This window comes from Trichosurus vulpecula, chromosome 5 (genome assembly GCF_011100635.1).
Source record: "Trichosurus vulpecula isolate mTriVul1 chromosome 5, mTriVul1.pri, whole genome shotgun sequence".
NCBI lineage: Eukaryota > Metazoa > Chordata > Mammalia > Diprotodontia > Phalangeridae > Trichosurus > Trichosurus vulpecula.
The window spans coordinates 92,987,787-92,998,564 of record NC_050577.1 but is presented as its reverse complement, the minus strand read 5'-3'; the positions used below and the strand labels follow the sequence as shown (position 1 = coordinate 92,998,564).

General features: G+C 37.8%; 1 protein-coding gene across 1 annotated transcript in view; it reads left to right on the top strand.

Annotated features, from left to right (window-relative positions):
- Positions 1 to 2,328: 2,328 nt before the first annotated feature.
- LOC118851965 (polypeptide N-acetylgalactosaminyltransferase 11-like) overlaps positions 2,329 to 10,778 on the top strand; it is a 69,518-nt gene continuing 61,068 nt past the window's right edge. The window contains exon 1 of the mRNA XM_036761574.1: positions 2,329 to 2,614. Within this exon, the coding sequence (XP_036617469.1) occupies positions 2,329 to 2,614 (286 nt within the window). The remainder of the gene's footprint in view (positions 2,615 to 10,778) is intronic.

The window sequence follows — 10,778 nt, the reverse complement described above, 5'->3', positions numbered from 1 at the left end:
GCTGCTGCTGCCATCACTACTACTACCTGTCTCGTCTCCCTACCCAGAGGCTTACAGCTCTCACTGCTTCACTCACCACCAAGAAAGAAAGAGTGTGATTTACCAGATTACTGCCTTTTGCATTTCACTATGTTCTGGCTTAGCAACAAGAATCAGTCATAGAATAGCTATGTGTGCTCTGAAGTTGAGAACAAGACTCTTCCGTTATACATTAGCATGAGCTTCTGGAAGCAGGCTCATCAAGCCTATCTACATGGTTTGGCAGCAAGCAGTGTCCTCTGTTCATGATCTGAGAATGGACTCCAAATTGCCAGCCTCATTACATTTGTGAGGAAGGAGTTTACCTATGTGTGGGAACCAAGTTCCCATAATGCTTAGGGTCAAGAGAGCCTCATTTATTAAATAAAATATTCTTTGGACTACAGCTACCAAAAGTCTGTGCATGGACTAAACAGTAGCTAGTTAAACAGAATTTTATTAAGTACTTTCCATTTGCCAGATACTGTGCTATACACTGGAGATACAAATACAAGAAAACAAGACAGTCCCGATCCTCAAGGGTTTACGTGCTAATGGGAAGACAACACCTACAGGGAAGATGGAAAGGTGGGCTGGGGGAAGGGTACCCATGCAAAGCTGCTGAAAAGGAGGGGGAAAAATCTAGAAAGTGAATTGAGCTGGAGCAAAGTGAAAATAGCTGGGACCCTTCATGAAATGACAGTTCAGATTAGGGACTCGTCAATCCCAAGAGCAGCCCTCAGGATAGAGGCAAGGCTGCTGAGGAGGAGGGAGAAAAGTCAAAAGAATGAGTTGAACCAGGAGTATATGATAATACCACCCAGTATGTACTCTGATTGAGTGGGTGAGCTTTCAATGTATGCAATTTAAAAGGCTGGGGAGTCTTGTCAGGCAGATTATCATAAAGTGAGTTGAAGAAAAAGGACAGTGGCATCTCAAGCTAACATCAGGGGCTAACATGACAGCATGACTACAGTGTCAAGAGAGGTCAGCACATCGTCAAGAGAGGCCAAGGCCCTCTGGACTGCGGCTGTTCCAAAAAAAAATTAAAAGTGATCTCTACAATGCCCCCTAGTGGTTGTGTTGAGCAGCCAATGTTCCCAAGTTTGCGGCTGTGGCCAGTTTTCCTTGCGCCTTTCTGTGAATGAATTGGTGCGCTCCCTCTTGCTGCTTTAGAGAGACAGAAAAATTCATTGAGAATAAGCTAGTGCAGAGATTCTTAACCCGGGGTCCATAAACCTGGGTTTTAAAAAAATATTTCAAAAACTGTAGTTCAATATAATTTCTTTCCCGTGTAATTTTAAAAACATTATTCTAAGAAAAGGTCCATAGACTTTACTAGATTGCCAAAATTGCAATTGTCCATGACACAAAAAACAGCTAAGAATCTTTGGACTAGTGCTTCTGGGACACGTATGAAGGTAAGAGCCATTTGGGAATGGCTGCCATGAGCACTTAATATGTTCGTGGAACAAATGTGATTAATTCAATTTATTATTACCTTGGAATTTTGTTTTATTACATGCATTTTGCTCTGAATTAATCTGTCACATGACATGGTCTGGTATGTAGAGATATATTGGTAACTGGTGGCGGAGATCTGACTGTGAAACCATGAACCTGGGTATAGCTGAAGGGGGGGAGGGGCTGTATTGAGGGGAACTCAGGCTTTTGTGTAGTTGTCTTATGCATCTAGAACGTAAAACCCCCGGGGGGCTCTTGATAATCTTTATATCCTTTGTGGAGCTTTATATAGTGCCTTGATCATAGGAGATGCCATAGGTGTATGTGTGTGTAGATAAATAGATCGATAGATTGATAGATGGAAAGAAAGAAAAAATGATTTAGGTAGAAACAAAAATAGCCTTCCGGTTTGTAAATGTTACATGGTAACACTTGGTTTCAAAAGGATACTGATGTAAAAGTGCATGTGTATGTGTTTTTAAATAAGTTCCATTGGTGCCTTCAGTATCTATATCACAGTCATTTCTGGATGTACAACACCCACACAATACCCCCTGAAATTGAACTTTCTCTTGTAACAAAGAGAAATAGCCAAGCAAAACATCTGATGTACCAGCTATGTCTGATAGCGTACGTATGCAACATTCTGTCCGCAGGCCACCACTTCTCTGCTAGGCAGTTTTGCTTTATTTTTACTTTCTGGGACCACTGTTGTTTTTTTCATTTGGCTTCAAAAGAATGCTGTTTTTTTTAAATATTGAATTGGAGTCTAATGATTTATCTAAAAGCACATTTAAGCATCTAAAAAACTTTTCTTTCCTTCTCTTTCAGGAAATTGAAATTACAATGAAAAATATTAAGACTCACCACTTTGGCCATGGGTGCATGTTTACATCTTTGATCTGCACTGTGTTGCTCTTTATTTATTTAAATTATGTCGAAGTGAACCAACTTTTCAGGAATATGCCCCTCCAGAGTGTTGGACCGCATCAGACATTTCCTACAAAATTCTCTTCCAATTTTTCCAACTTCCCAAAGCAAATAAGGCCACAGTTAAAAACCAACAATGTTGAGAATAAGTTAGATCAGGATATTAAAGCCACAAATAACATAGCGATTTCTCCTGAACTGGGTAAGTGGATTTAGCTTCCATTATTAGCTCTCTTGAGAGTATAATTTAATCATTGGAAGATTTAGAAAAATGCTTTTCTAAATTGTATTTTCAACTGAACGTTGCTTAGAAATTTATCCTTTTGGTCAGAGTAAAAGCTCATCTTGCCTTTTTAAAAATTAGGTTTCATATTGTTGTCAGTGATATGACTGCATTTCTATGATTTTATATAGACATCATGAAGTAGTTCCTCCATGAATCTCATACTCTAGAGAACTGTGTCCCATTCTGGTCTTGATATTTGATGAATGATGGTATGTCTATTGACCCTAATATACTTTACTTCTCCCCTCTCCCATTCTAGAGAGTAAGGGAAGCAAGCTGACAGTATTCATAACAATAGTCCAGCAGAGAGTGCATAGGGAGGGAAATAGGCCTAGAACCCTGACCTTTATCTTAACATTCTAGACAAGTTCCTAACAAGATGGGACTAACATATTGGCCCTTTTCAACTACTAAGACTCCCTTCTCTCGACATGTTTTGTTTTCCATTTGCCAAATGGTTGCTTTGGCTCACACTTTTAATTTTTGTTTTTGCTTCTGGATTGTTCCAGACAAGTTCTGGCTTCTGGCAATCAACTCATTCTGGTGCCGGGCAAGGAGATACCTCAGCTATCACCCTGGAAGACTACCAACTGCCTTACATGGCAAATGCCAACCTGGCCCTTACTAGATGTGGAGAAAAAACTAAGAATTTAGAGAAAAAAATGAAAATCAATAAAGGGATAGAAAAGAGATTTTTTTTAAAAGAAAGATGATTTAATGACTTTTAGTTACCTATGACAATGAGGTAGAACAAAGGACACAAAAATTGAAGCTGTGATAATTTAGGTACCATATTTAATGTGATATTTTCAACAAGCCGTGACTTCATTTCTCCTTTTGACCTTGTCAATCAACCTTGGCCAAGTTTTCCCATAAGCCCTCCATAAAGAATATACTAAGATGCAAGGGAGGTTTTCCTTCTGTCCTATAAGTATTTTTGGAATGCTTGTTGTCCATTCTCACTACCTGACAGACCCATATATATTTTATGGTCATACATATGCTCTGTAATCTCTTTTATGCCACTTTCTGCAAGCACATCATACTTGGTAACATTTCTTTAGCCTGCTTCTGCCTGGTTGTATTAGCAACCATACTAGCACACAGGGTAGGCAGCTAGCACAGATTCTCGATCTGCTTTTATAAAGGAAAGACAGCTCCAAAGGGGTTAATAATCATCTTACTTTAATTAAAGGTAAAGAAGTGAATACCCAAGGAAGACTAATATCATTCACTAATTCAGGGGGAAAGGGTCAGCACCCTGAAAGTGGAGAAAATCAATTCCTAACAAGCAGAGAAACATAGAGAAATTAGCACAGAGATCCAATAGACAGGGCTCCAACTGTCCCGTAATCTTGCTACACACTTTACCATTTACATACATCACCAGACCAGGAGAGCACTGATATCTGAGTAGCTGGCGGGGGGGGGGGGGAGGGCTCCTTAACAGTGGCTACCCAGAGTCCCATCCAGGAAATCAATGATTCTTCCCATGAGCAAGCCTCCCAGGCCAAAGATCAATTCCCAAAATACATAAGCTCAGAGCCACAAGGTACCAAAGCCACTCAGTACCTCATTGGCGAGGCAAAATACCTGGGAACAGGAGCTTATTATGGCCATGGATCCTGGGAAACTGAACTCCAAGAAATAATAACAAAAATCCACTTTGCTTACACTTACAGTAGTATGCATCACTGTATTGCTCTCTGAGTTATAAATTTCTTTAATTCTTTTGAGATTAGACTGTTCCCCAATTTGTGGCCTTATAGTATTACCAAAAAAAATATTGCTAAGAGAGTGGCTTTGTGACAGAGAACAATTTGAGATTACAATTAAATTATTAGGATCGTCAAGTCTTAAACAAGGGGCTAAAGGTCTTGGCGGTGCGTGCAATGTTTTTGTCACTGTTGCTAATCAAAAGTATGGGCTTTAAGGAGAAAGACATTTAAGAAATAAGATCTGGTTAAGAAGATGGCATCTGAGAATGAGACTTGGGTTCCTGGACCATAACTTATAATACGGGAGTAATAAGCATTTGGCCAAGGATGGAGAAAAGCCTGGTAAAACTATTTGCCTGCATTCTTACAAATCCGTTTAAAGGAAATTTGTATTAGTAAGGCAATAATCACAACATAGATGATAATTGTCAATATGCCTATGTAGTTCTGTATCACAAAATAGGAGACTCTCTGTATAAAAGGTAGAAGTAAACCATTTATTCAGACACCAGAGAACCAGATCCCAAAACCAACAAGCCCAATCCATCATAGCAGCAAAAAATTCAATACACAATATCACAGCAGAGAACCACTCCATCCCAAAGCCATCCGCCCGCCTGCTGGGGCCTTTGCACAAACACACTCACAGCACAGCTAGCACACCTGCGTCTGCTCTCTCCCTCAGTTCTAACTGCTCTCTGAGCATTTCCTGTGACACACTTTCCTTTTGCTCTCAGCAAGCTCCTCCCACCACATGTGACTTAGCCTTCCTGTGAGGTAAGCAAGCCTATTAATGGGTGGGAAAGATCTTCAAATTTAAATTACCATTACAGGATTTAAGCTGAAAAGAAAGGAGGAAAGGGAAAAACTACATCTATCCACCACAATGTAAGAATAGCACAAGAGATGCCCAGAAATCAGCACAAAACAAAATTCAAGAAAGCAAGCAATAAAACCCATGGGCTTAGATGTCTGTACTCACATGTATAAAATGTGGATAACAAGCATGGTGGAGTAGAGATCCCAAATCTAGGAGGCAAATTTAACCTTATAGGTATCATTGAGACTGTGTGATGGTACCTATAACTAGAATATGACTGGAAAAGCATACCTTATTCAAAGGGAACAGGATAGGTAAAAAAAGAAAAAGAAGGGGAAGGGATGTATATGTATATGTATATGTATATGTATATGTATATGTATATGTATATGTATATGTACATGTATATATGTGCCAGCGGTGGCGCGAGTATATGATTAAGTAATTGACACAAAAAAACACAAACATGGGGCTAGGCGAGTCATATAGTCAGACTATGGACTAATTTTAGCGGAGTTACTGACAGTACTTTATATAGATTAATTGCCGAGTCATCCTGACTTCTCAGAAGAGCGCAATGGAGCATTGGTTAATATTTTCATCTCCTTGTTCCTGGGAATGAGATGCCAGTTTCCTGCAGGCTAACTGAATTGAAACATTTCTGTTCTTTCCCATGTGGATAATCAGCTACGATGTTGGGTTTTCTTTGCCACGTCTTCTTATCCTAAACATGGCCTTTGCCTTGCATAGACCCATCCTCAATTGACCCTGCCTTGCAGAGGTCTAAGAGGCCTAAACAGGATATAGCTGGCTCCCTATGTGTGTGTGTGTGTGTGTGTGTATATATATATATATATACAGACACATAATATACATACATGCACACACATACACACACAATATATACATGCACACATATATACACATATGTACATATATCACACATATAAATACATAGATATGTATACACACACAAGAATTAGAGGGTAGCTATATGGTGGAGAGGATTTGGATAAAAATTAGTGGGAACAGAAATAGAAGTGATAGTCTTCAGAATATATTATAGATCAACTAGACAGATAAAGGAAATAGAAGAAGAATTTAGGAAAAAGATCACAAGTCTATCTTGAAGCATGATATAGCAGTGATAGCGGAGACGGTGTTCAGATAGCTAAAAACTTGTTGCTGTCTCTGTCACAAAAAATAATTTCCCGACTTGCGTTTCTGATAAGTTCATCCTTCAAAGGCAGAACAATCATAGAGGGAAACTGCTGTTCTGATTCTGACTGATTCTGACTAGCCAAGAAGAACTGGTTGTTGAAGTAGAAATTGAGGAAACCTTTGAGAAGTGATAACTACACCTTAGTTATCATAATAGAGGAGGGGAAAGCCAGGTATAGTTTAACATGCACTTTAGATTTTGGAAGAGCAGTTTTCAAAGAGTTCAGAGAATGGATAGAAGGATCCAGCTATTCAAATTCTACAGAAGTTATCCCAGAAAGGATTGAACGCTCTCAAGAATTAAATTTTGAAGACACAAAAAGAAACAATTCTAATGAGAAGGAAAATGGGGACGTGTTTAAAGAAGTTAACCTGCATTCATGGGGAGCTCAGAAAATGATTTTAATTTTAAAAAGATGTAGAATATGACTATAACATGAATTGTGAAAATGTAGCATCTTCCTGTAAGAAAAGTAATAGGTATACTGCCACTCAGAATGAGTCGAGGCTGAGGAGGAAAATTATGGTCAGTAAAAACTGCCTTAAAAGCTATTTTGAAAAAAATGAAAAGATTAGAGAAAAGACAGGAACAAATGCCCAGATCTGATGGAATGATGGTAAAAGTCAATGAAGAGAAGACAGAACCACTCAACTCTAATATTGATTCTATTTTCTCTGCTGAAGTTGCAGAATAATGTTTGGATTGGAAAAAACTGAACAAAAATGGCAGCTATTAGGTAAATCTATCTATCTATCTATCTATCTATCTATCTATCTATCTGTCTATCTATAGATCTATCTATAGCTATAAGGTTCAAAGGACTACAAAAGCTTTAAATTCCACTATTACTTCTATACCACCTGTTCATGCCTAAATGTGTGCGTGTATATATATATATATGTATATATATATACACACATATATATGTATATATATACATATGTACATTTGTGTGCATACGTATCTTTGTGTGTATGTATATACATATGAATATATATTTCAGAGTCCTGAAAGACGTAATATATGTAGTTGCTAAGTTACTGTCAGTGATCTTTGAAAGATCGTAGAGAAAATGAGCTACTAGCACTGGAGAAAGGCAAATAACCTGATTGTGGAAAACTATAGTTCAGTGAGCTTGACTTCAATTCCTGGCAACATTCTAGACCCTTCTATTCCATAGATGGTTATTGTATAAACTGATTCTTAGAATATGAATTCAGATATCAAGAAAGAAGCTCTCAGGGGTTTACTAATTTTCTATACTGTTGAGATGAAAATATTCAATGATGGGTAAGAAACTGATAGGAGACATTTTCTTGCTTTACATTTTGACATATATCTACTAGTTTTCTTCACAGACTACCAGGAATGCATCTGAAGTATAATAATGCAAACCTATTTTGCCCTTTGAACTTTACATACAACTATGTAAAAGGCCAAAGAGAAGAATATGGCCAGAGTTAGTAAAAAAAAAAAAAGTAATTAGGTTTAACATTTTGTAATGAATTTTGTGTTTGCCCTTGAAAGACTTGAAGGCAGAAGAATGGTGTCCTGAACCAGGGGTGGGGAACTTGTGGCCTCGAGGCCACATGTGGCCCTCTAGGTCCTCAAGTGCAGCCTTTTGACTGAATCCAGACTTCATTTGGTTAAAGGGCTGCACTTGAGGACCTAGAGGGAATTTGTTCTGTGAAGTTTGGATTCAGTCAAAGGGTTGCACTTGAGGACCTAGAGGACCACATGTGTTCTCGAGGCCGCAGGTTCCCCAACCTTGTACCTAAAATATAAGACCAGAGAGGAAAATCATGTACTCTAACTAAAAACAAAATACCATCTGACAAAATAATTTGGCATCATCAACTCAGGTGGTTAGAGCTGTCAAGGTATCTTAGAGATCACCTAATTCAAACTCTTCATTGAGCCCCAAGGAAATAAAATGCCTGGCCCAAGGTCACATAATCTAATAGGATCATATTCCTAGCAGTGCTTTTAGACTTCTATTACCCTAAATTACATTTTACTTTGGAAAACAGACTCTACCTTGTCTTTCCTGATAAGTTTAAACAGTTTCTAAATAAATTTTTATATTTCAAGAGTATTGTGTCTTTTGAAATTTTTCAGTACTAGGTATGTATATTTAGGCTCAACCACTTAAATTACTTCATTAAATTACAAATAGACCATTTCAATACTTTTTGCAAATTTTCTTTTCCTCTTTTAAATTCTTTTGTTGTCTCGGTATATTCTCTCAGATGCCTTAAGTATTCAGCAACAGTCAGGCTGGGGATTCCTTATTCTAAAGAAACATAATAGAAAAATTCTGGATAATAATAACCAAGGGTAGATATTTTCCTAGTTCTCTTGTGGATGATTTAGAGTAGTGAATAAAATGTTCTTAGAACATACTAAGGTGCTCACACTTCTGCCGCTAAAAAGAAGCACAGTAGGACACTTCCGGCTGATAGCTAAAGATAAATATTTTTCTGGTTCTCTTGTGGAAAATGATCTTTGTACTGGAAAGGACAGAGCAACACTGTCTAAGTTGGAAGTTGTTACCCAAGGTAAATAAGAGGATAATTATAAAATGACATTTATAGAGCCCTTTTAAGTTTCCAAAGGACTTTACATTCATTAACTCATTTGATCCCTACAATAATCCTGTGAGGCAGGTACCATGACTATTATTGTCTCCACTGTAAAGATAAGAAAATTGAGGCCCACAGAGATTAAATGATGTGCCCATGTGCACACAAATGAGTAAGGGTCAGAGTCTGGATTCAAACCCAGGTTTTCCTGACTCCAACTCCAGCATTCCATATACTGTACCACAGTGCCCCTGATGAATTCAGGTCATCTGTCTCATGTACCACTCCTCTGGTATCAAAAGGACGGGCAGATCTGATTTGTTAACCACTCTTGTTGATCTTTAATAATAATAACAATCACCTTTATATAGCACTTTAAAGTTTACATCTCTTTTGATCCTCATAATAATGCTGAGAGATATCCCTATTTTACAGATGAGAAAATTGAGACTAAAAGAGATTGAGTAACTTATCCATAATCACACAACCAGTAAGTGTCTAGGGCAAGATTTGAACTTGGGTCTGTCTGGCATCAAGGTCTCTAACCTTGGTGTTTGCCTTGATGTCTTCTTTTAAATGTTCAATAATTATCCTTTTTTGGGGAAGAAAACATCTATAAGAGAACATTACCTTTATCAGGATGCTGTTTGGAAGGTAATATGTCTAGCCTTGGTCAATTAGGAAAAGTGCAGAATTAGTATCAGAGCTTTGAGGTGTGTTGGTGAACTAGATTTACTTTTTGGTAAATCTTGTAAATTTACTAATCTTGTAAAATCTTGTAAAATTACTAATTAGAAAATAGTTTATTAGAGTAGTAACTGTAGTAGAGTAGTAGTTTGTATTCTCTTGACATATATTCTATGTTGTTTGAGTAGTCTCTAATGAAGTCGGATTTATGGTGACTGGTTTCAGGTCCGAGTTAGTCTTAGACCTAAGCAGTTCCCTCCAGGACAATATACAAATCCTTCACCTTGGCATTTAAAGCCTTCACAATCTGGATCCAGTCTGCCTTTCCAGGTTTGTTACACATTACCTTCTTCACACAGTCTCCATTTCAGCCTAAATGGCCTATAGCACTTGTTCTTCTTCAGGCTTGATTCTCCATTTTCCACTTTCATCCCTTTGCATAGGCTTTCTGCTTTCTATCCCCATGTGGGGTATGTACTCTCTCCTCCACTTCATAGAATTCCTAGCTTCTTTCATGAATCCTATCCTACAGCAAACCTTGTTTGATCTCTTTAGTAACTGGTGCTCTTTCCTGCCTTCTCCAATTATCATGTATGTACTTATGTTCATATATAGCACCCCTCTGCTATGCTGTAAGCTTCTTGAGAAAAGAACCTATTTTCACTTGTTGTTTGTGTCCTCTAAGTCAGTACCTAGCATGTATTTACAAATACTCATTAGATTGTTCAAGATTGGATTCTGATTCCCTGTATCATAGCAGCTTCAGATCTAGTCTACTGGACTCCATTTAGTGACTAGGGACTCTGTAGATTAGGGTTTTTCCAAACACTCACTTGCCCCAGGACTTTACATTATATAATGTTTTGCAGATGAAGCTGCGAAAGTTCACGAGTTTTGTGAAAGTCCTGACTTTTATCATATTTTGCTTTAGAAGCTCTTCTGAAATGAATTTGTTTCTCTTTTCCCAACAAACAGAGAAAAGGCAAAGCTAATTAATTCCTTTTGTTTGATTGTTTTTGTTTTTGCTTCAGTTTTTTCTGCCAAGGAGAAT